Source organism: Porites lutea, chromosome 8 (assembly GCF_958299795.1).
Source record: "Porites lutea chromosome 8, jaPorLute2.1, whole genome shotgun sequence".
Taxonomy (NCBI): domain Eukaryota; kingdom Metazoa; phylum Cnidaria; class Anthozoa; order Scleractinia; family Poritidae; genus Porites; species Porites lutea.
In genome coordinates this window covers 24,941,974-24,968,112 of record NC_133208.1, presented here as the reverse complement: position 1 = coordinate 24,968,112, position 26,139 = coordinate 24,941,974, and the positions used below count along the sequence as shown (strand labels likewise).

The 26,139-nt window shown below is 39.7% G+C and overlaps 2 protein-coding genes across 2 annotated transcripts; both read right to left on the bottom strand.

Moving 5' to 3' along the window:
- Positions 1–124: 124 nt before the first annotated feature.
- Positions 125–26,123, bottom strand: LOC140945407 (uncharacterized). Its single transcript, XM_073394437.1, has 4 exons — positions 24,234–26,123; positions 12,683–12,709; positions 1,859–4,249; positions 125–195 (listed from the first exon to the last, which is right to left on the bottom strand). The coding sequence occupies exons 1-4, from the start codon at positions 26,113–26,115 to the stop codon at positions 134–136; spliced, it is 4,362 nt and encodes a 1,453-aa protein (XP_073250538.1). The 5' UTR covers positions 26,116–26,123; the 3' UTR covers positions 125–133.
- LOC140946654 (tetratricopeptide repeat protein 28-like) lies at positions 20,884–24,150 on the bottom strand. The gene is made up of 2 exons (XM_073395764.1): positions 22,653–24,150; positions 20,884–20,945 (listed from the first exon to the last, which is right to left on the bottom strand). The coding sequence occupies exons 1-2, from the start codon at positions 24,148–24,150 to the stop codon at positions 20,884–20,886; spliced, it is 1,560 nt and encodes a 519-aa protein (XP_073251865.1).
- Positions 26,124–26,139: the final 16 nt, after the last annotated feature.

Sequence of the window (26,139 nt, the reverse complement as noted above, 5' to 3'; positions counted from 1 at the left end):
CTTTAAAAAGTACAATTATCACCTGTTCACTTTGCGGTCTCAGACAAGACCACTTCATTAAGATCCGTGGTATATACATTTCTGTACAGCTGTGATATTAGTTGTCAACTTAAACGACATGTTCCCTCTCAGTTTACAAGTTCTTTGTTTCCGTTTCACCTTCGCCATCTTTTAAACTGCTCTTATCAAATGCACCTGCAAATAGAAAAACTAATCATGATGACGGTTCCCTTTCGTATGTATTCTTTGCACGATTTATTTTAGCCATCGATCAACATGCTTCTGTTGCTCGTTGTGCTAAATATTTTACCTTAATACCTCTAACACATTCAAAGTCAAACAAATAGCAAACCTTTACACTTTGAGGAAATTAGTTGTACGCTAAAAGTTTAGTAAAGTCGTATTGTATCACGTTCAGCTTAAATGCAATTCGTATAATTTTCGCACTGCATACCCATTGTTCCGACACGGGGGAACTAAGTTATGGGAGGCAACCGCGACTGCCAGGACAATAGGCATGCGGAATAATGAGGGTTAGCGACGTCAACCGCCACCAGGGGAGGTGGGAGGGGCGAAATTTCTAAGCCATTTCCACTAACCTGCGTTGAACTAGCCAAGAGGCGGGCAAAAACTAAGCAAATCTAACCAAGGGCCGCAATGAATCATGCCACCAGCGTGCAGGCCCAAAACGACGGAATTTACGGAGTTACTTAATTCCCGCGTCACGAGCCAATAATGTATGCAGTGGGAATATTTTACTTTATTTTAATTTCCTTCGTTTTCTGTTTATATACTGATCAGATTATATCTTGAGGAAGGAGGTTCATATCAAGACAACCATGCTATCCCTTGCAGCCCGTGCAACGGTTGACCAAAATATCAACCATCTCCTCTGTTACAAAATCGCGACTACCAAGAGAACTAAAGCGAAACGTATTGTAAGACCCAATTGAATCGAATAAAATACTGTCTTGGGGAAATATTAAATCTTGCGACTTCTCCGCCAAACAAGCATCATAAAAGAGGCGATTGATGACAAAACTGAACCTCGTTTTGAGAACACACGAAAACGACAAGGAAGTTGCCCTTAGCTCATTTTCCAGAAAAATATCTGCATAAAAGAGAAGTTTCAAAATCAAATGCTCCTGCAGCTGCTTGGGCTAGATTAAGTACCGAGGGAATCTTTGCGTCTGCTTTTAAACTCTCGCTCACCGGTAATAATTATTAGTACGTATACCCTGCTCTGTGCTCGATCTGGTTCCCTCAGGATTAATCTGTTTTAAGACTAAAAAATACATACAGCGTTTTTTATAGCCTGTTCCAGGCTCTCAAATAGTAGGGATGACGAGGTGAAAGGCGTGCAAAAATATGAGCGCCTGAATCTAAGAACAGGGGGGCCCTTTTATTTTCCTGTTCGCGCTTTCTCAATTTCGCGGACCGACTATCTCGGAACCTGTAAGAGGGTACGTTTTTTCTTTCATCAGGTACACCCTCAAGAAAAAGTGTGTTTGACACTTACTCCTCTTCACTGACTTAAATTGTTTTCTTATGCTCTTTGGAATCTCAACTACCGTTTTCTACATTTTCATTTTAGTTAGTTATTTTAGATCCGAGCATGCATGCTTTACGAAATATTCCATGAAAATCGGAAAATAAAATTCGGCCTTCTCTCCAGTTGCCTCAGTTTCATGTTTTGAACAGGGTTAGAAAAAAACAATAAAGAAAGAAACTAAAAAAACTCAGTATAACTCCCTTAATAATATTTTTTAAAATAACCAGTTGTCACGAACATAAACTTCACACATTTTGACTACAAATAGCTAGAAAAACCTAAAAATTATAAATATCAAATACAAACTTTTGAATGTTACATCATCTCCAATCAGCATAAAGGGTGCCCACTGCATGACGTCAGAAAAGCGATTCTCTCTCATCGACTTCATGGCCTGGTGAAGAGATTCACTGGCGCTTTCACCACGAACAAGGTGCTCGTAAAAATGATTCATAAACCACATAGTAGCTTCGTCCTCTACAGCCCACTGTGCCGCCAACACGGCGCGTGCACCCGATGCTAGAAATGCTCGTGCGATTCCAACAATTCCCTCAGCCCTTACCTGACCACGTGCACTATGACAGCAGCTAAGGACAACCAGCTTGGCTGTTAGTCGAACTTGTGAAATTTCAGCCATCGTCAATAAGTAGTCTTCTTCGTGTGGAGTTCCGCAGAAGGTTACAGGGGAGAGAGCTATTTCTCCACGTTCAGCATAACCATGAGCAGCGAAGTGAATGAGACTTACTGAATGCATGCTGTCCAGGACTGCCTGCTTATTTGCATTCCTTCCAAGCAACGGTTGAACACCGAGCAGTCGCCCAATCATCTCTGCTTCTTCTCTCGCCCAAGGCAGTGAGTTTAACTGTAGAAGTTTTCCTTGGTAGTAGACATCACTAACGTCTGGCTCTCCTACGATCAGTGCACCGGTTTTACTATGGTAGTCTGTTGGACTGAGCTGAATCAACTTAAGAGTCGTCAAGGAAGGGACAATACGAATCCTGAAAGTATCCGATAAATACTTTCCATTATCATCCATTAAAGCAGCAAAAGGAATTGGATACAACAAGTTATCCGGTACAATAATGATTTCTGATTCTTGGAGTAAGTCAGCAACAGGAGCGACTATCATGTTGTAACCATCAGCAAGGGTTAAAGGTTTAGAGTCGTGATTTTCGTCTTCCTCTTCTACCATAAGACGCAGAGATTCGAAGCTGTCACCCTGAGATGGTTTGCATGATGGCGGGGAGCTTACACATGAAAACAATGATCGATCTTCGCATTGGTCTTGACGTAAATCAGGAGAGCTACCAAATTTCTTACTTCCAAACACTTTATCTGCATTTTCTTTGAGTCTCGTTTGTCGAAAAACTGTCATTTTGTTTGGCTTGAGGATCCAAAAGTGCATATGATCTATAAAGCAGGAAACATGAAGACAAGAACTAAGTGCATTTTTGTTCATGATATTTTCAATACCAATCCATGACTGTGGGTTCACTGATACCTCTTTTTCCACAGAGTATTTATCTGACAGTACGTCTGTCAGTTCTCTGGACCGTCCAAGCTCGGCAACGTAAAGGGCTTCATGATAATTACCTGTAGCAATCAACAACGTACAAAGAATAAGGTAAGGGGACACATGCTCATCAAAAAAAGAAATTTTGAATTGATCTTTCACTCTTAAAAAATCATGCATTTCTTCGCACTTCAGAATGCTTTCATACAGATTTCGCCGTACTTCATTTATGCTTCCTCCTGCCGCTAACACGTTCAGAGCAATGGAAAGGTGGCTCTTAAACTGCATTTCAAAGTCTCCTATTTCGTAACTTATCTCAAGTGCTTTATTAGCATATTCTTGACTCTTCGCATTAAGCTGAAATTCTCGACAAAGGTTTCCCAGATTTAAGTATGAAGCTCCAACACTACGTTTGTCTCCGATTTCCTCGTAGATCGTCAGTGCTTTTTGAAGGTATTCTTCAGCCTTGGTATATTGACCAACGCATAGGAACAGAGTTCCTAGATTTCCGTAATATGATGCTTCTCCCTCTGTGACACCAATTTCTTTCTCGATCACTAGTGCTTTTTGAAGGTATTCTTGAGCCTTGGTATATTGACCAACAGATCGGCACAGGATTCCCAGATTTCCGTAAGCAGATGCTTCTCCTTCTTTGTCACCGATTACTTTCTGGATCACTAGTGCTTTTTGAAGGTATTCTTGAGCCTTTTTATACTGAGCAACAGATAGGAACACAGTTCCTAGATTTACGTAATCTGATGCTTCTCCTTGTTTGTCACCAATTTCTTTCCTGATCACTAGTGCTTTTTGAAGGTATTCTTCAGCCTTGGTATATTGACCGACTGATCGGAACACAGCACCTAGATTTCCATAAATAGATGCTTCTCCTTTTTTGTCACCGATTACTTTCAGGATCATCAGTGCTTTTTGAAGGTATTCTTCAGCCTTGGTATATTGACCAACGGATTGGAACACAACTCCTAGATTTCCGTAAGTAGATGCTTCTTTATGTTTGTCACCGATTTTTTTGCTGATCACTAGTGCCTTTTGAAGGTATTCTTCAGCCTTGGTATATTGACCAACAGATTGGAACACAGCTCCCAGATTTCCGTAACATATTCCAACTCCGTGATCGTTTCCTGTCTCAATCAGGATGCTGAGTGCCTTTTCGCAACACTGTTTGGCTTCCTCGTATTTGCTTCTTTGAAAGTAGATGTCGGCTAGTTTTAGTAATATCATCCCTTCTTCTTCTTTTTGACCACTATTGTGTAGTGTCACGTGAAGCTTTTTACCACATTCTATTGCACGGGTGTGATCGTGCATAAGAGTATAGCCATCAAGAAGTTTATGGTATACATAGATAATAAGTGGTGTGGTAAGTTCTTTAATTGTTTCTAGGGCTTTACCGTTAAGGAGCACCAAACATTCGTTAAAGATGTCCACCGCTTTTACAATACGTCCATTGTTGAAAAGAAAAGTAGTAACGGCTGCACCAATATGAATGGCCTGTAGAAACTCCGAGATGTTGTCCATGACCCTTTTTTCTTGACCTTGAGAAAAAAATATTTCAAGAGTAAGAAAGTGGAATCACGATTCTTTAACTGAACAGTTAAACTTCTTGGGCAAGATAATCAAGCTTTCGTGTAAGATTTATTGAGGTAAGTTAAGGCAAGATCATAAGTGCTGGACCATCATTTCCTTGGCCTATAGACGTTGTCACGGTTTTCGACGCCATCTTGACGAGTATGAGAATCTAATGTCGAATAATTTCCGTAGAAGGGCTGTTCTAAAAAAAAAATGATTTGTAAACTAAAGCTTCACTCCTAAGGATTCTCCTAAACAACTTTGAGGGCGTTGCATGCACTAGAATACCTAGAACCACTTTTAAAAATTTTCTATACATTTGTCTGGAAGAAAGTCCCAGGAAAATTACAGACAAATATATGGAAAATCTATAGCACGCCTCTGGAGAAATGTAAGCACAGGTACGCCCCTAAAATGTTTTAGGACAAAACCTTTGCTTTTTAGCTTTAGTTTACAACTGATAGTTAGTTCAGAACAGCCGTTTACGGAAATTACTCGAAATTAGATTCTCATACAAACACTGCAATTTCTCACGCGTTTGCCTACTCGTCAAGATGTCGTACAAAACCGTGACAAGGTCTATTCTATACTTGTTGAATCTGCAAATGCAGAATGTCTATGAAAAAAATAGTTTTACAGAGTAGTTTGTAACCTACTATTTACCATCATACACCGTACAGTTGAAAATTCTGGAAAATACAACTGTTTCAGTCACAAGCTTTGAAAATTGGCGAACCCAGGTTCTCTCTTACTCCTGACTCATTCCCCACTCTGTTTGATATCTTTAGTTACTCAGTCTAACTTTTGTTTCTAATATTTGCCATTACATCTTATGAAGTGCTTTTATTTATAGTTTTTACCAGCTCCTTAATTTTTATTACTGGACTTTTTCTCGCTCTTTGTTTTAAATGGATGTTATAAATGTAGGGCAAATTGGATTTGATGTCTAAAAATAGTCTTGCTTACAGCTGGCTTTTTTCGAAATGTAAAATTCTATGAGCCATATATATTTTAGGATAGGTCTTAATTTGTTACATTGCAGAGAAAAGGAATTTATATTTAAAGGCTGTGTACCTCGTTCCATTTTTAGTTCTGACACATTCGTCTTCTCTAGGACTTCAAAAATATTAAAGCGAAATGGTTTGGCTTTTCATTGGTGTTTATAAAATAGATAGAACATTACATGGCCGCTTAAAGATACGAAATTTCTTTTCTTGTGTTGAAGAATATTTACTCATTCGCTACGCTCACTCTTGAAATATTTTTTTCAACACTCGAAGAGACATTTCGTATCTCCGCGCGGCCACGTAATATCCTCTATTTATTTTTCATTCAAAGTATTGCTCCCCCGGCTAATTCCCGGCTAATTCCTCATAACCAAGTGAACAAAATGGTGTTCACGGCTATTCGAAGGCGAAATAGCTGAATTGTTAACTAACTGAACAAAAGAAACGTAAGAATACGTTAAACGTATCGCTGGAGGGATGTTGTCTACTTTTAAGGAGTATCTGCAAGGAAAACATATGTTATATCGCGAAACCATGCCGAGAAATAGGCCAAAGTTTTGAAGCAAGTCTTTGAGAAGGTAAGCTTGTTTATAACAAATCAGAAATAGTTTAAATGACTAATAAAGCAATTATTTAATTCGGCTTTCGGAAGATCTTGGACGATGTTATCCACCTCAGCCGATAACATCCTCCCCAATCTGCAGAATTCTTCACATCCTATTCCTCCTCATTTCAATAATTGCTAAATATTCATTATATATATATTTCATATACACCTTTCCGGGTATATTGCGAACCAATTAAATCACCAGCTCCCAGCTGGCTTGCTGTATCACCCATAAATGTAATAATCAACCATGAAAAGTAACTCTAACCATAAATGTAATAAAAGTTAACCATAAATGTAATACCCAACGTAAATGTAATAAAAACTAACCGTAAATGTAGTAGGTATAGAAAATCGTATGAATTCGATTTCACAAGCAATTTCATATGGTCAACAATAATTTTGTCTGGTTGTCAGCCATTTTGTATGTGTTTTTGTATTTCACACTTTCTCTTTTTTTCCAAAGAAGCTTCGGTACTGCGTTGTACAGCCTCTATTGGCACTCTATAAGCTGTTAATGTTTTCCTTGTTGACCAATCAGAAACTTCATTTCTTCATCTTTTGTTCTGTCACTTACCAAAAGATTGACATCATGAAGGTACCTCCGTGGTTTCCCTAGGGTATTTTGTTTGATATGCGTTCCGTTTTCCATAGAGCGAAAACTTTATCAACTATTGTAACAAAACAGGTTTAGTTATCAAATTTTATACTTATAAATATTTTCTCTCTACGGGTAGCGAGTCCGCGTTTGGGGTTAAGGTTGTCACATTCTTTTTAAAAGATGAGTTCAACGCGTCTGCTGAGCAAGACAAAAAAAACTGTTACTTATTTTTCGTTTTTAATTTATTTTTTCAAACACCTTGCCATCAGTTTTACAGGAAAGAACATGTAATCTACGCTGCAGGCCCCAAATTCAGGGACTTGAAAAGCTCAGCATCAGTGAAAACTCGCAATGCTGCAAATATGAAGAATTTACGAACAGATATAAATCGCTTTTCGTGTTATCTATGTTTGATATACTATTATAAGAGCAAGATGGTTTTGTTGGCAGGGCCTCAGTCCCTTGACCCTCCGTTGTATCGATGTTCCACTGTAATCTCAATTGGATGCCCAGGTATTGTTTGATCGCGAAGAACTTTTGGCCTACTTTGTCAGCGCACCACTGCTCATGAACTGCCATTGGACGGTATCCAATACCTCACATATTTACTTTACTTTACCTCCTCACCTTTACAGTGTACATATTCAGTACACTTTCAGTAAAGTACTGGTTGTGTACATAAAAAGGTATGCGTATTAAGGGGAGCTGTGAACTTTCCAAATTTTATGGAAACTAAGTAATGCTAACATCAATCGTGCTTGTTAAATTGTGGGAGACACAGAAATTAGGAGAAGCTTAACATCATCGATCACGCACAAATTCAATGATACAGATTCCTACAAAAGCAAAAACTCGGCGCCATATTAAGAATAATTGTAAGCTCTAGGATTTCAAGTCACCAAACCTTATACTAGTAAGTAACTTGCCTTAGTACTCTGTTTCTCTCAAGATGGTATTTGAAGCTCCCGGTGAAGCTTTCCGTTCTCGGAGCTTCGCCGCTTATTTGCCCTCTCGCCAATGAGGCTATGAGATGAACTTTTGTGCAATATTCTCAAAGTTCCTGTTTTCATCGGATGAGTCTTCTTTCATCTTCTAATCCGAAATTTTGACTTTCAAAAAGGAGTGCATTGCATTAAACAGAAAGAAATCAATCTTTAAAAAAGACTGTGCGAATCTGGACAAACATTATTTATTGTTTTGTTTGCCATAAGCTGTACAAAGCAAAAAAAAAAAAATCTAATTATTTAAACTCTCAGGGCGAGGAAGCCCAAGAGAAGCTACCGGGCTTATAAGGAATGGGCTCCCTCAGTTACATAATTAGAACAAAATATTATCATAATTACACATGGGAAAATCAATGGCAGAGCTACAGTAAATCTTAAAAATATGATTTTACTTTACAGTGGAACTAAAAATTATCTATAAATATATGATAACTACTATAAAAACGGTAAAAGATAACCGACAATAAAACACAAAAGGAGAAGTATCAACACCAAAATACTAATAATTAAGATTACTACTAATAATTAAAACTGTTCGCCATAATAAAAGTGTTTTTAAACCTATTTGTCTTACAAATCGGTAGTTTGAAGTATCTCTGGCTACGGGTGCAATAAGTGGACCCGTTGCGTGGCGGTAGCAGATCATGGAGCTTGTGGCTTTGGTCCCTTACAATTTGGTCAAATAGAGCATTACTCAAGGTCTTCTTCCTCTCGTACAGTGACGTGTTGTCTAGAGCTACTTAGAGCCTCAGCATAGGATAAATCGGGTTGTATTATCCACAACGCTCGCTTTTGCAACCTTTCCATTTCATTAGACAGATATTGCAGCAAAGAAGGATGAAAAACTGGGCACTCATATTCTAATACAGGGCGTATACATGTTGTATAGAAAAGTAGCATATCCTAGGGTGGAACTTGAGCGCGCTTTAGCTGTTTTAGGAAGAACAGGCGCGTTACAGCCTTTTTGCTGTGCAAGGTTAACGAACCCAGTAATCGAACGTAGTGGTGCCAAGATGTATTATAACACTTACGCTCTGAAAACCTAATTCCACCAATATTAACCCTACAAAAAGGAACGACATTCGGGAATGTTTTACTTTCCAATAAAGTAAAGAGGACGAACATGCTTCGATACAAACATATGAAATAAAAGAAAATGATTTATGTTTGTGACATAATATATATGTTACACTACCAAGAGCTTGCCAGGAAATCTATCTCTAACTGTGAGTACAGTGGAGTACGATAAAGCTTTAGGACTCTTCGCATTTTATTAAGATCAGAAATCAGAGCCTCGTACGATAACGATACCAAGATAAAAAGAATGGAATACGTAGTTCAATTAGTCTGCAGTGCAGGCGTTTTTTGGGTGGGCGAAACATTGTTTGTGTTGGTAATATTGTTGTAGTTGCCATCTTTGATTTTATGACAGTGGAAGATTAGGGAGAGTAGAAATAGCAACCCTTACGGTAGGTGCGATGGCCCATCTCTCCTCTCTTCGGGAAGTTTCAACATGGCGCTTTCGCGAGCGAATTGCGCGCTCAAAGAAACGCCTGCACTGCAGGCTATAGTTCAATTAACATGCATGAAATAGACGTAAGCCGGGTGTTACATGGCTGTATCAACTGGGAATATTTATAAGCTTTTCTATATAAGGGAATCCACTACGTAAAGGTAAAACTATTTATTTGTATGAGCTCTTCAAACAGTTGCTTCGAACTTCCGAAATGACACGACAAACGATCCCTACTAATCGAGTTTGATGACGTCTGTTATACACAATCGCAAATCAAGAAACTTAGTGCGAAAATTAAGATCTCAAGTAAGATATATGAAATAGAAAAAGGTAAGCTAGCTAAGATGAGTTTATTTTTAAAAACCAACTACTTACCTCGAAGTCAGCCGCCCTTTCGTTCCTTTAGCCGATGTGGAAAAATCTGGGACTTTCCCTGCATTCCAAGAAACAAGAACTATTATAGCAAATTCAAAACTAGATGCCGAATAGTGCCGGAAGACCGATTTAAAAAATGTCTAATATAAATACCTTAATGTGTACATTTTTTGTGTCGAGATAAGGAGCCGACAACGAATAGTCCAAAATGAGTAATTTCGGAATAGGATAAAACAATGTAAGCAAAATCTTTCTTTGGAAAAGAGTCAATTCGCCAATATGAAGGACGCAAAACGAACGAAAGTTTAAACTGTTTCGCTTTTTTGGAAAGTAAAAAGAGCTAAGTAAACATCCTGTCATACAAAAATTTTATTTAAAAAACTGAAATGGAGTTTGTTTGTCACGTATAATGAAAATGTTTACACACAGGACATCAAAGTGTGGTCAAAACATTGGAGACACACTCGCCTACGTCTTACGCTTGTCACATTTTTGTTCTGACTTACTACGTACATTTTGACGTCGCCTGTAAGCAAAGGCGTTTTTGAGGAACGGACGGCAACCGGAAGGGGACTTTTTGCATTCCTGGCCAGTAATTTTATCCAGATTTCTGGACAAATTGTCTCCATAAAGACACTTAGCGATACACTTTGTTAACGTCAAGGCATCACTTCCGGTTGTCTTGCGTTGCTCAAAATGCAAGATCCCCATTTACGCGGAAAATAATGTAATCTGATAATGTAATATAGTCATTAACACGTTCCATTAGGCAGTGTTGAAAATGAACATACTCTTTATTCCGACTTTTAGATAACTTTTCCGTACAAGACTCCTAATAACTTGAGGTCCTTTCCGAGATATGCCGACGACACAAAACCGATCCGAACTAGAAAATGAATGAATGATCCGATTACATTCGATGATCTCTCCAACACTTATTTACATCACGTGTTCTCGAGCTATCGACCAGTCCCAACTCGCTTACAACAGGCAAGGACACCCAGAGCCAAATACCGTTTTTTCAAACTTCATCGCGATTAGTTCAATTTTCGAAGAAGTATATTTCAATGATTACATGTAATGTTGTTTCAAACCCGTAGATTATTGCTTGTATTGGAATTTTCTCTTTTGAATCAAATATGCACGTAGTGGCTTAAATATGTTTGATCCTTCTTTTATTCCTCAGTTCTATATAGGTATCTGGATATCAGAAAGAGTATACTCCTGGTGTTAGCTACTTTATGTGTAATGTATGTGAAACGCAATTGAAAGCAACTAAACGGATATAGAATAAACGGGAATGACGATTGCGAAACGTATACATATTAAGAAACTGACTTCGTGTTACCTTAGCAAGAGGAAGAGGACGTAGACATAAGAAAGAGGAACGCTTGACCTTCGGTTTGTGTTTTGCATGCATGCATTAAAATTATTGCGGTCTTAAACTGCAATTGCCTTTACAGCTTAGCTGAGTTTCCTTTTAATCGAAATAACAACCAGTGACGGTTCAATACGGAAAGGTGTCAGGGTTCTGAGTCAGGTAAGCATTTCTGTACCGTAGTGAACTCACCGATTGGCTCTTAAAGTTGCCTTGGTGCCTACCCTTGTAGCTAGCTTCTCTGTTGTTGCGCTGTACTGATGAACCACAAGAATGGCGAAACAGCTGTCTACGGCTACAACCCCGCTCTGTTTTGGGCTCTTTCAGTGTCGTGTTGATGTCTTGCAAAGTTAATTTTCATTTAGTATGATCAACTTTGCAGAATTCAATGCTTCTTGTTCCTAGGCCGATTTTTTGTGTAGGAAAAGGCCTGGGAACGAGGTTGTTTCCCCTGCATTTCTGGGTCGTCCCCAGTCGCCCTTTCAAATTTATACGCGGTTGTGATACGGCTGCGGAAGACTGGCGCGGGAACTCAAAGAAGGGGGCAGAGAAAGGAAAGAGGTCGTCGCCTCCCTTTATCCATCCCAACCCCCCTCCCCCGTGCATATCTTCTACGTGCTTCCATCGTTAATATTTGAAAAAGTCCCTACACCAGGTTTCACATTCAGCGTTCAGTTCCCTGGCTAACTATTTAACGTTCAAGAACACATGTCAAGCAAACGGTGCTCTTAAGTCTTGAATCTCACAACATTTACTTGTCTGAGCCTATTTTGAGTCCATGTTGTCGCTGTGTGAGTTATGCCGTCACAAAATGCATTGTTTCGAGATGCGGCCTGACTACAGAAGTCCAAGATGGCGGCTAATTTGGGTCATCACGTTAATTTGACAACGTAGGACGTCATACTGACAATTTCACTCTCTTTAAATGCATATTTTTACTCAGATTTTTTGGCCGCATTTTACCTATTTTCGATCTGAAAAAGAAGAGAAGAAATGTAACGGTGGCATGGAGTCCAAAATGGCAGTCATCTCGAGTCATGACAAGTTAATCGACGTATGACGTGGTCAAGGCTGGTGAGATATTTCGATTTTCAGATAACTTTTTTTGGTTTTTAGATCTGATCGTTTCGCACAATCCGCGAACTATTTCATGATGCTCACAAATTTTATGATGCTATATTTGTAATTACTGACAGCAGAAACACACTGTTTCCATTGGCTAAAAATAGTGATTTTCAGTTTTGTAAAGAAAGTGAGGGAAGCCTTTGTGTATTATTCGTCATGTAATAAGGAGGTATATACGTCTACTGCCTAAAGAAGCTTAAAGAATTTCCGAATAGGTAATCCCTACCACAAAGACTGTACTTGGCTCCAGTTCATATTTCAGAGTGACTCGATGCGATTTTTCTTTCTTGTGCGGCGGTGATTTGTAATTAATGCCTCGTTTAATTTTTACAAGTTGCGGCTATGGTAATTGACTATGAGCAAACAAATTGGCCCCAGCTGGGACGATGTACTTTCTTATGTTGAAGTGTCCACAAAAACTTTTACTGTCAAGTTTTAAACTGTGGACTGGCCTTATTTAAATGAATTGAGTGCTTGGTCGAGTTTTTCGGCAGCTTTAGGGTGAATCCTTATAACCAAGAATGGCAGGAGGAACTCGTCACACGAACTTCTGTGACAACATAGAAGCCTATCACAACAAAAAGAAAGAAGAGCAATTTTATGACTTTATCATCCGGGACAAAGATGTCCCGGATGTTTTTTCTTCTGTATTTAGATGTGATCGTTTTGCACCATCCGCGAACTATTTCATGATACTCACAAATTTTATGATGCTATTTTTGTAATTACTGACAACACCAACATACTGTTTCCATTTGCTCAAAACAGTGGTTGTCATGCAGCTTTATAAAGAAGGAGAGAGAAGCCGTTGTGCATTATTCTTCATATAATAGAGAGATTAAGATTCACGGTTACGCCAAACAGCAAACGTCAGATTCATGTTGAGATTGTCTCAGAATAGAAAATAAGCAGATAAAAACTCTCCAGAACAATTCTTATGGAAAAAAACTGGCGTGAAGCTACTTATTTTTTAGTAGAAGTAATAAAAAGTAAACGAAAATTACGGGGAAAACCTGGTCACGTGGTACAAATTCACGTTTGCCGTTTGGCGTAAACGTGAATCTTAAACTCTCTAATAAGGAGGTACACACGTCTACTGTTCAAAGAATTTCCGAACAGGTAATCCATACCAAGACTTGTCTTAAGAATCTATAAAGTTTTAGAATCGTTTCAGTTCAGTATTTCAGAGTGACTCAAAGCAATTTTCCTTCTTGTGCGGTGAGTTGTAATTTGACTTGTTTAATTTTTACAAGCTGTTGCTATGGTAATTGACTCTGAGCAAACAAATTTGCGTCAGCTGGGATATTTGAAGTGTCCAGATTGGCCTCATTTAAATCGGAGTTGATCTAGTGCTTGGTGGTGTTTTTTTTTTCAGCTTCAGAGGGTAAATTCTTCTAACCAAGAATGGCAGGAGGAACTCGTCACAGGAACTTCTGTAACAACATAGAAACCTATCACAAGAAAAAGAAAGAGGAGCAATTTTATGACTTTACCATGCGGGACAAAGATGACCTGGAGGTTAAATCACACAAATTTATTCTTGCTTCTCAATATAATGTTTTTACTTCGCAGATTTATTACGCTTCCATTCAAATTGCGTTGAGACTAAATTTGTAAATTTTTCAAATGATGAGATCAAGAGGTGCATTGACCAGTCGCCTGATTATGGCCACGTGATTGGGCTTGGTTACACACTGGAAATAAAAGAACTAGTTGAAGCAGGCGTTTCAGTTCTTACTCACGCTACTCGGAAATTGTTTTTCCTTAAAAATTGAAGAGCCTTTAACACTTTCATGAACATTTGCTGAGCAGAAATTTCGACAGACTTATTAGAAATTTCATGAACGAGTAGTATTCTATACTGTGTAAGCTTCATATGGTGTCGAAGGGGGTTTAGGCCTATGGAATCTCTCGCTAACCTGTCCAACATGCATTCTCAGAAATTCAGAGCATTCCGTTGGGTCTCAGTAGGAAACGAGAGCACGAAAGTTTTCAAGCACGGCTTCAGGACTGCCTCTCGGTTTTTGAGGATGAGATTTTTCACAGATTAAGCACCCGAAAGCCTCGAAAAATTAAGCAGGTGGTCATTATAACAAGTGACCTAAAAAACAAAAAACCAAGGCTAAAAGTGTTCTTTACTATGTGAAAAATACCTGACCTGAATCTAGGCAAATCTTCGAGCAGAAAAGTTTGACAGTGCCTTCGTCCGAGGAGTTGGAGGAAAAAAGTCTTCCACCAAAAAATTCCCTTCAATTTTTGAAGACATTGGGCCGGTTATTTAAAAGGAGTTTAGCCAGTGTTTGACAAAACCTCGTTCTAAGCGATTTTCATTATGTTGCCGAACGCTTTCATGTTAACACCATTTTTCGTGAACAGTTTCAAGAAAGCAAATGGCGTAGACTAGTAAAGCATTTGCCTTCTTAAAATAACCCACTAAGGAAGAGATCTTGAGTTCCAAAGACTTCATAAGCCGCGGTCTAAGTTAGAGTTCGTTATAATAACTGACCAATTTTGTTCACATCTACTTCATCAGCATGCTAACTCACGTAGAAAAAGTATCTTCGTTAATAAGAATTGACTTCAAAAGTTGTCTCATCTCTTGCGTCTTTTCAGTTATAGAACAAATAAGACATCAAAATGTGGTCAGACAGTATGCCGGTCTATGTGACACACTCGCCTACGGCGCCCACACGCCACAAGTTTGTTATTTTGAACTCGTCTGAAGGCGAGCAAAGGCGTTTTTGAGATCGACCGACGGCAACTGGATGTGTACCTTTTTGCTTTCTTGCCCAGCGGTTTTGCCCATATTTTTAGACAAATCGTCATAAGAGTAGAGACACTTGGCAGTACAAATTTGTTCGCGTTAAGGTATAGGGAAAAGCTCTCACCTAGCCCCGCTGGGATTGACATGCGTCGAAAATACGCCTGATGTAGTTGCTGGTGGCCAATTTTCGGCCATTTTCCCTTTTGTCTAACCCACTGGAGTTAAGAATAGACTTGAATTTTAGCGCCTGCGACTGAAAAGGTCCCGGATGTATGTCGTCTCATTCTAGCTAATGGTTTGTTGGCGTCGCTCAAAAACGCGTTTGCTTGTGATCTTGTTAAAAGTCATTGCACCATCGACTAGGAGGAGACTGGCACGGAAATTCGATGAAGGGGAAAGAGAGAAGAAACATTTATTTCCCATCTTCCTCCGTGAATATATGCTTTGCTCTATGATTGTTTTCCACCTAAATTTCTTGACCCACTCCGCCTGCCAGTATGACGTCACATAGTAACGGGCAAGAGCCTCGGGTCGCTTGTGCAAATTAGCGGGGGATACGACAGTTATTTGGACGAGCGAGGTCGAGGAAAAGCAAAGAAGTTAACAACTATCGCTATATATCGTTTATTTGATCGAATGTGTGTGAGCTTTGGTGTTGCTATAATCTGCTTGTGTAAACCGTTTTGATATTTTGTGTCCGTGATTGTAAAATTTTGTTAATTTGTTTTGCGAGCCGTGTTGCGGGATCGGCATCTATTTCACGGGATCGGCAAGGTCACCAAAACTTGAATCTTTTTTTTTTCTCTAAAATTAGCAAGGTCTAGTCTCCAGAATAGGAGGTTCCATTCACAGATCATGCATGTTTATATTTCATCTATTCTTTTGCTAATTAAATGGGCCTAACTTCATATCTTTCCTTTCGAGTGTGGGTCTCTGTTGATCTCCTAATTCTCCACTAAATTCCGTAAAGCTAGTTCGATCGATTATCTACATCGAGTCGGCCCGTTGAACCGGAAATAATGCGAAAATAGCTTTGAAATACGCGCTTAAGCTAATTTTCCTCAAATGTATATTTGAATTCATGATAAATACAGCTCTACCAGCTTCAAACAGCGTCTATGGCAGAGAAAAATTGTTTTGATATGACAAAATTAATTTTTGAAATCATGTGTGTGGTGCAGTGGTCAAGGAGTTTCTTGCACGTGCAGATAAACCGGGTTCGACTCCCGGCGACGCTGCTTTCTGTTTCTTTGTACCGTTTTTTTCTTCCCTGTTTTTTTTTTTTTTAACACTATTTTTCCTTTTGGCCTTTTTTTCTTTTTTCTTACTGCAGACCCTGCTGGTCATGCACTTGGATCAATATATATTTTAAGCTTAACTCCGGAGTTTTATTTTAGAAAAAAGATTTCAAAAGCTCTTGATCTGCCTACTGGCCAAGCTTACGACCAGATAAAAACGATAAGCTGTCAAGACATGTCCCTCCTCTGAAACAGCTAATTTTTTTCAATGTTAGTTGACGTCATGACAAACACACACACAGTACACCACAAACTGTACTAATATACACCCAACACCCACCAGTGACCCACTGGCGAAAGTTAAACTTACCTTTTGTACATCGTCTTAACCATCAATATTATTACCCTAAAATCTTCACTGGGTTTGCCCCCAAAAAATAATTAAAAGAAACCTTTTATTAGTTTTCGGGATTTAATTACAGAATGCCAGGTGTATGCCCAATACAGTATTAAAATGCGGTAAGGCAACTAGATCCAAAGCTCACAGTCTCTCACAAATACCTGTCATTTAGCTTCCCCTTTCAACACTACAGCTAAGCGAACTTTGAGAGGAATGATTTGGGGTTTCACTAGCTCTGAAGAGCTGAAAATACGCACAGTGTAAAGTATAATACATCCTTTGATGAACCTCCTATTGCTGTCTCTATTCTCCTCCATCTTGCTGTGCACTGTCCCTCAAAAGTGTGACCGGTCGGTATGATTGCCCGTAAAATTTGCTCGACGATAGAAAGGAATCTTTAAAATTCATTACACCACTGGACATTTCATTGCAAAAAAAGTACTTAAATCTAATTTTCTATGACAATAGAAACCTTAAAATCTCCAAATCCAAGAAATCGGAACGGTATTTCCGTGACAAAATTGAAATTTTTATCCGTCTCTTCGATGAACACTTTGCTCGCCATTTTGAAAGTCACTGCCGCGAGACGTGACGTCATACTGGCAGGCGGACTGTACCACAGATTTCCTTGGAGACACCTTCCCCCCCCCCTGCCTTTGCGCTTCCGTCGTTAGTATTAAATAAGAGAAAGAGACAAGCGAGCGACCTACGGCAACTGGATGTGTACCTTTTTGCTCTCTTGTCCAGCGGTTTTGCTCATATTTTTAGACAAATCGTCATAAGATCAGAGACACTTAGCTGTACAAATTTGTTTGCGTTGATTAGGCATAGGGAAAAGGCCCGACACCTAGCCCCGCTGGGTTGACGTACGTTGCTAACATGCCTGACGTAGGTGCTGGTCGCCGATTTTCGGCCGTTTTCCCTTTTGTCTGACCGACTACATGTTAAAAGGTCCCAGATGTATATCGTCTCATTCTTGGCGATAGGTTGATGTGTGTCGCTCAAAAACGCGTTTTCCTTAGCTGTCATAATGCCTGGAAAAATGTGATCTTGTTTTAACAAGATCACATTAAAAAAAGTCGTTGCACCATCGACCTGGAGGAGACTGGCACGGAAATTCGATGAAGGGGAAAGAGAGAGGAAATATTTATTCCCCATATTTCCCCGTGCATATATCCTATGCGCTCCCGTCGTTAATGTTTAATAAAAGAGAGAAACAAGCGAGGCGACTGGGAGTAATCATTCCCTCCACCAGATTTCACATTCAGCGTTCCATCAGTCCCCCGACTAACTTTTTAATTGAGGCGTTGAAAAACACAAGCAAACGGAGCTGTTAAGTCTTGAATCTCCAAGAGTCTGCTTGGTGTTTATGCCCCGGTCGAATAGTCACAACATTTGTTCTGAGGTTGTTTAGAGCCCATGTTGTTGTTGTGCACGGTCATCCCCTCACAAAAATAGCAGTTATTTTGAATCATCCCGTTAATTTTACGAGGTATGACTTTCGTCTTGGATGTTGTTCGTCATTAAATGGAAGCATGGGTAAGGATGTACAAAATGACCACTTAATTTAACAAAGTTCTCATTTTTTTCGCAAAATATTGAACTTGTTTCCGTTGAAAACGCTTTGCGCCGAAGTAAATTTTGCTGACAAACGGTATCACCTGTTTAAGTTCTTAAACATCTCTAACTTTTTTATTAAACTTACAAAACAGTTAGAAAATCAACAGCGCATTAGTACTTATATGTTGTATGCTTCCAGTGAAATAAAAGTAGCAATCCTAGCTTTGAATTCAGTTTTGAAAGCAAGGACCAACGTTACAAAATAGAGAAGCACTGGATCCTAATAGAGGATCTAATCAGCTATAAATTAAAATATCTGAACAACGGAAAGAAGCAAGGCTGATTTTAAAGTTGCAATACTTTGCTTAGGTTTCCAAATTTTTCTCGTTTGACCGCAGAGGAGGCTTGTCCACAGTGGTCCCCTCCCCGTCATTTATACGCGGTCGCGAATCGACCGTGGGAGATTGGCTCGGGAACTCGACAAAAGATAATTGCCAAAGGTCATTGTCTAATTGATTAGGTCATTGTCTAATCGTCTCCCCGCTTCTTTCTTCCCAGCTGTTCCGCGCGTATCTCCTGCGCGCTTCTCTCTTTAATATTTAAACTCTCTCACAGGGAGCTTGGGAGAGACTGACGAGACGACTGGGAACGGAGGAATCTACCAGATTTTACATCCAGCGCTCCATCCCATCATTCCTCCTGTTAACAAAAGAGAATGAGCTGATTCGGCCCTTGCTGTTAATTATTTCACTGAGGCGGAGGGGAACACTAACGACAAGTCCTGACAGGATCAGGTTAAAATTGCAGCTGGTCATGTTTTGTTGTTATTATGTGACTCATTGCTGGAAAGTGAAAGCCACATTGTCCAACTGACGAACAGTTACGGTGTTTAGATTTTCTATTTAGTAGACTTTCAGATATTTCGAGCAACAGCAATTTGCCGTCTGTCCTCACTAAATAACTAACCCTGTTCACTAAGTAGTCTCTTCTCTTGAACAAAGTTATTTGATGAGCGCTTTAGCTCAGAAAACAGCTAACCTACCTTATTTATAACAGACCTCTAGTCAGAGGGGTAAAATTCTAATAGAAATAAACTAACAAATTACACAAAGACGCTGTAACGATTGATAAGTAGGCTCATTTCTAAGAAAACCAAAATGACATATCTGGAAAGAGTTTAGAATTTCCCGACATTCTAAAGATGTCAAGTCCGTTTCATAACTGAACCGGGTTCCTAACGCATAGGAACGGAAGAGAGAACCCAACCTCGTCCCCAGGGCGCTTTTCCCTGGCTTTCCCTGGCGCCCCACCTCCAAAGCCAGGGAAAAGCGCCCTGGGAACGAGGTTGAAGCGAACCCACTCAGATAAATCGCTACTTCTAAATTCTAGTGAGCACCCACCCATTCAATGGCGTGTCAGTTTACGTTTGAAAAAAAAAAAAAAAAAAAAAAAACAGAAAAAGATCAGCCCCAGCAGGTATGACAGGGCAGGGCAGAGGATTGGAAAACGCCTGATTCAAAACGGAAGAATAAAATTTCGTACATCGCCTGAGTTGTTAAGTCTTATCAGTCACTAACAGGCGGGTCTTTCGATATATTTAAAAAAATTAGCACGATAGCGAGTCTTGGAGGACACAAACCTCTTTATTCATTCTCTTTGTTTGTGTCCTCTAAAACTCGCCATCATGCTGAATTCCTTTTGAACTTTCCTCTGAACACTGTCACTTCTCTAAAACAGTAATCAATGAAGCATTGTGGTGGTGAATGATCTTAGGCAAATAGAAAAAGCTTAAAAACCAATACCGTAAGTATCGTATTGACGCCAAGCAGGGGCACTCAACGACGGTTTTTCCGTAAAATATCTGTTCGGAGACGCAAATATTGCGTATAGAATTCTCTATTATTTGAGGGCAGCTAAAAATTTCTAGATGACAGTTCCGTTCATGTACAATTTCGGTGACTAATTCCCTACGATTTTCTGAAGTAAAAATATTTTGTCACATTTCACTTTAGGTTAAGCTATGTTTCGTAGAAAAAAGGAAACCTAAGGTTATTTTCGGATTCAAAAGTGTGATGGAGACAGGATTCAGAAAAATTCTCACTTTCGTAATACGTTAAATTGCATCTAAAATTTTCGGGAAAATGATACAGAAGCCCTTGCGCTTAATTCCAGAGGACACTTGCGTCCCTTTTCTTAGCTTAGATATCTATTGGCATTTCATCACGTTCGTCAAGATCAGTGTATTTACAAAGTTTATCAAACCAAAGAAATACTTGTGTTCATGCAAGTGATTGAGCGTATTTGAAGCAAGCATGAAGCGCACGATTGACGGGTAGCAGAAGTCATGTAGAACGAAAGAAGCCCTGACTAATCTGATAGTAGACGTAGGTTGAGGAGTATACAACTTTGACGTCTCCACTCTGAGGACGACTAACTGGTCCTGCCTACACCTCCCCCTTCTCCTTGTGTTCCGCGCTCAGCTCATGCTTCACCTTCGCCTGTAACGTATCAAAATGGCGCCTGCTTTAAAAAGTACAATTATCACCTGTTCTTTTTGCGGGTCTCAGACAAGACTACTTCATTGAGATCCGTGGTATATACATTTATATGTACAGCTGTGACAGAAGTTGTCAACTTAAACGACATGTTTCCTCTCAGTTTACAAGTTCTTTGTTTCCGTTGCACCTTCACCATCTTTTAAACTGCTCTTATCAAATGCACCTGCAAAGAGAAAAAATAATCATGTATGTGTTCGTATGCATTCTTTGATCGATTTATTTTAGCCATCGATCAACATGCTTCTGTTGCTCGTTCGCTAATTATTCTACCTTAATATCTCTAACACATTCAAAGGCAAACAAATAGCAAACCTTTACACTTTGAGGAAATTAGTTATATGCTAAAAGTTTAGTAAAGTCGTATTGTATCACTTTCAGCTTAAATGCGATTCGTATGTATAAATTTCGCACTGCATACCTATTGTTCCGACACGGGGGAACTAAGTTATGGGAGGCAACCGCGACTGCCAGGATAATAGGCATGCCGAATAATAAGGGTTAGCGACGTCAACCGCCACCAGGGGAGGTGGGAGGGGCGAAATTTCTAAGTCATTTCCACTAACCTGCGTTGAACTAGCCAAGAGGCGGGCAAAAACTAAGCAAATGTAACCAAGGGCCGCGATGAATCATGCCACCAGCGCGCAGCCTCAAAACGACGGAATTTACGGAGTTACTTAATTCCCGCGTCACGGGCCAATAATGTATGCAGTGGGAATATTTTATTTTATTTTAATTTCCTCCGTTTTCTGTTTGCATACTGATCAGATTATATCTTGAGGAAGGAGGTTCATACCAAGACAACCATGCTATCCCTTGCAGCCCGTGTAATGGTTGCCCAAAATATCAACAATCTCCTCTGTTACAAAATCGCGACTACGAAGAGAACTAAAGCGAAACGTATTGTAGAACCCAATTGAATCGAATGAAATACAGTCTTGGGGAAATATTAAATCTTGCGACTTCTCCGCGAAACAAGCATCATAAAAGAGGTAGTCTGCTACACAGCCGTTTTTAGTGTCGACACTAAAAACGGCTGTGTAGCAGACTATAAAAGAGGCGACTGATGACAAAACTGAACCTCGTTTTAAGAACACACGAAAACGACAAGGAAGTTGCCCTTAGCTCATTTTCCAGAAAAAAAAAAAGAAAAATATCTCCATAAAAAATAAGTTTCAAAATAAAATGCTCCTGCAGCTGCTTGGGCTACATTAAGTACCGAGGGAATCTTTGCGTCTGCTTTTAAACTCTCGCTCACCGGTAATAATTATTAGTACGTATACCCTGCTCTGAGCTGGACCTGGTTCCTACAGGATTAATCTGTTTTAAGACTAAAAAATACACACAGCGTTTTTTATAGCCTGTTCCAGGCTCTCAGTTAGTAGGGATGACGAGGTGAAAGGCGTACAAAAATATGAGCGCCTGAATCTGAGAAAAGGGGGGGCCTGTTCGCGCTTTCTCAATTTCGCCGACCGATTATCTCGGAACCTGTACCAGGCTACGTTTTTTCTTTCATCAGGTACATCATTAAGAAAAAGTGTGTTTGACACTTACTCCTCTTCTCTGACTTCAATTGATTTTTTATGCTGTTTGGAATCTAAACTACTGTTTTCTACATTTTCATTTTAGTTAGTTACTTTAGATCCGAGCATGCATGCCCTACGAAATATTCCATGAGATTCGGAAAATAGAATTCGGCCTTCTCTCCAGTGGCCTCACTTTCATGTCTTGAACAGGGTTAGAAAAAAACAATAAAGAAAGAAACTAACAAAACTTATTTCTCAAAATAACGAGTTGTCACGAACATAAACTTCACACATTTTGACTACAAATAGCTAGAAAAACCTAAAAATTATAAATATCAAATACAAACCTTTGAATGTTACATCATCTCCAATCAGCATAAAGGGTGCCCACTGCATGACGTCAGAAAAGCGAGTCTCTCTCATCGACTTCATTGCCTGGTGAAGAGATTCACTGGCGCTTTCACCACGAACAAGGTGCTCGTAAAAATGATTCATAAACCACATAGTAGCTTCATCCTCTACAGCCCACAGTGCCGCCAACACGGCGCGTGCACCCGATGCTAGAAATGCTCGAGCGATTCCAACAATTCCCTCAGCCCTTACCTGACCACGTGCACTATGACAGCAGCTAAGGACAACCAGCTTGGCTGTTAGTCGAACTTGTGAAATTTCAGCCATCGTCAATAAGTAGTCCTCTTCGTGTGGAGTTCCGCAGGAGCTTACAGGGGAGAGAGCTATTTCTCCACGTTCAGCATAACCATGAGCAGCGAAGTGAATGAGACTTACTGAATGCATGCTGTCCAGGACTGCCTGCTTATTTGCATTCCTTCCAAGCAACGGTTGAACACCGAGCAGTCGCCCAATCATCTCTGCTTCCTTTCTGGCCCAAGGCAGTGAGTTTAACTGTAGAAGTTTTCCTTGGTAGTATACATCACCAACTTCTGGCTCTCCTACGATCAGTGCACCGGTTGCACTATGGTAGTCTGTTGGACTGAGCTGAATCAACTTAAGAGTCGCCAAGGAAGGGACAATACGAATCCTGAAGGTATCCGATAAATACTTTCCATTATCATCCATTAAAGCAGCAAAAGGAATTGGATACAACAAGTTATCCGGTACAATAATGATTTCTGATTCTTGGAGTAAGTCAGCCACAGGAGCTACTATCATGTTGTAACCATCAGCAAGGGTTAAAGGTTTAGAGTCGTGATTTTCGTCTTCCTCTTCTTCTATAAGACGCAAAGACTCGAAGCTGTCACCCTGAGATGGTTTGCACGATGGCGGGGAACTTACACATGAAAACAATGATCGATCTTCGCATTGGTCTTGACGTAAATCTAGAGAGCCACCAAATGTCTGATTTCCAAACACTTTATCTGCACTTTCTTTGAGTCTCGTTTGTCGAAAAACTATCATTTTGTTTGGCTTGAGGATCCAAAAGAACATATCATCACCGAAGCAGGAAACATAAAGACAAGAACTAAGTGTATTTTTGTTCATGATGTTCTCAATACCAATCCGTGACAGCTGTGGCTTGACTGATACGCCTTTATCTACAGAGTACTTATCTGACAGTACGTCTGTCAGTGCTCTGGACCGTCCAAGCTCGGCAACGTAAAGAGCTTCATAATGACTGCCTGCAGCAATCAACAACCTACAAAGAATAAGGTACGGGGACACATGCTCATCAAAAAAAGAAATTTTAAATTGATCTTTCAGTCTTAAAAAATCATGCATTTCTTCGCACTTCTGAATGCTTTCATACAGATTTCGCAGAATTTCAGTTATGCTTCCTCCTATCACTAACGAGTTCAGAGCAATGATAAGGTGGCTGTTAAACTGCATTTCAATGTCCCCTATTTGGTAACTTATCTCAAGTGCTTTATTAGCAAATTCTTGACTCTTCTCATAAAGCTGAAATTTTAGACAAAGTTTTCCCAGATTTAAGTATGAAGCTCCAACACCACGTCTGTTTCCGATTTTTTCGTTTATCGTCAATGCTTTATGAAGGTATTTTTCAGCCTTGCTGTATTGACCAACAGATTGAAACACCATTCCTAGATTTATGTAATCTGATGCTTCTCCTTGTTTGTCGTTGATTTCTTTCCTGATCACTAGTGCTTTTTTAAGGTATTCTTCAGCCTTGGTATACTGACCAACAGAAAGAAACACAGTTCCTAGACTTCCGTAATCTGACGCTTCTCCTTGTTTGTAGTTGATTTCTTTACTGATCACTAGTGCTTTTTGAAGGTGTTTTTGAGCCTTGGTATACTGACCAACAGAAAGAAATACAGTTCCTAGATTTCTATAAGCTGACGCTTCTCCTTGTTTGTCGCCGATTTCTTTCCTGATCACGAGTGCTTTTTGAAGGTATTCCTCAGCCCTGGTATACTGACCAACAGGAAGAAACACAGTTCCTAGATTTCCGTAAGCTGACGCTTCCCCTTCTTTGTCACCGATTTCTTTGCTGATCGCCAATGCTTTTTGAAGGTATTCTTCAGCCTTGGTATACTGACCAACAGATTGGAACACAGTTCCTAGATTTCCGTTATCTGAAGCTTCTCCTTTTTTGTCACCGATTTCTTTGCTGATCTCTAGTGCATTTTGAAGGTATTCTTCAGCCTTGGTATACTGACCAACTGAAAGAAACACAGTTCCTAGATTTCCGTAAGCTGATGCTTCTCCTCGTTTGTCACCGAGTTCTTTGTTTATCACCTCTGCTTTTTGAAGGTATTCTTCAGCCTTGGTATATTGACCAACAGATTGAAATACGTTTCCCATATTTCCGTAAGCTGATGCTTCCCCTTCTTTGTCACCGATTTCTTTACTGATCACTAGTGCTTTTTGGAGGTACTCTTCAGCCTTGGTATATTGACCAACAGATTTAAACACAGTTCCTAGATTTGCGTAAACTGATGCTTCTCCTTTTTTGTCACCGATTTCTTTCCTGATCATTAGTGCTTTTTGAAGGTATTCTTCAGCCCTGGTATATTGACCAACAGATTTAAACACAGCTCCTAGATTTCCGCAATCTGCAGCTTCTCCTTGTTTGTCACCGATTTCTTTGCTTATCATTAGTGCTTTTTGAAGGTATTCTTCAGCCTTGGTATATTGACCTACAGAAACAAACACAGTTCCTAGATTTCCGTAATCTGATGCTTCTCCTTCTTTGTCACCGATTTCTTTCCTTATCACTAGCGCCTTTTGTAGGTATTCTTCGGCCTTGGTATATTGACCAACAGCTTGAAACACAGTTCCAAGAATTCCGTAATCTGATGCTTCTCCTCTTTTGTCACCGATTTCTTTCCTGATCACTAGTGCTTTTTCAAGGTATTCTTCGGCCTTGGTATATTGACCAACAGATTGAAAGACAGCTCCCAGATTTCCGTAACACATTCCAACTCCGCGATTATTTCCAGTCTCATACATGATGCTGAGTGCCTCCTCGTAAAACTGTTTTGCTTCCTCGTTTTTGCTTGTTTGATAGTAGATGCACGCTAGTTTATGTAATATATTCCCTTCTTCTTCCTTTTGGCCACGATTGTGTAGTGTCACGTGAAGCTTTTTACCACATTCTATTGCACAGGTGTGATCGTGCATAAGAGTATAGCCATCAAAAAGGTTATGGTATACATAGATAACAAGTGGTTCAGTAAGTTCTTTGATTGTCTCCAGGGCTTTACCTTTAAGGATTACTAAACATTCGTGAAAGGTGTCTACTGCTTTTTTAATATGTCCAGTGTTGAGAAGAAAAGTTGCAACGATTGCACCAATATGAATGGTCTGTAGAATCTCCGAGATGTTGTCCATGACGCTTTTTTCTGGACCTTGAGA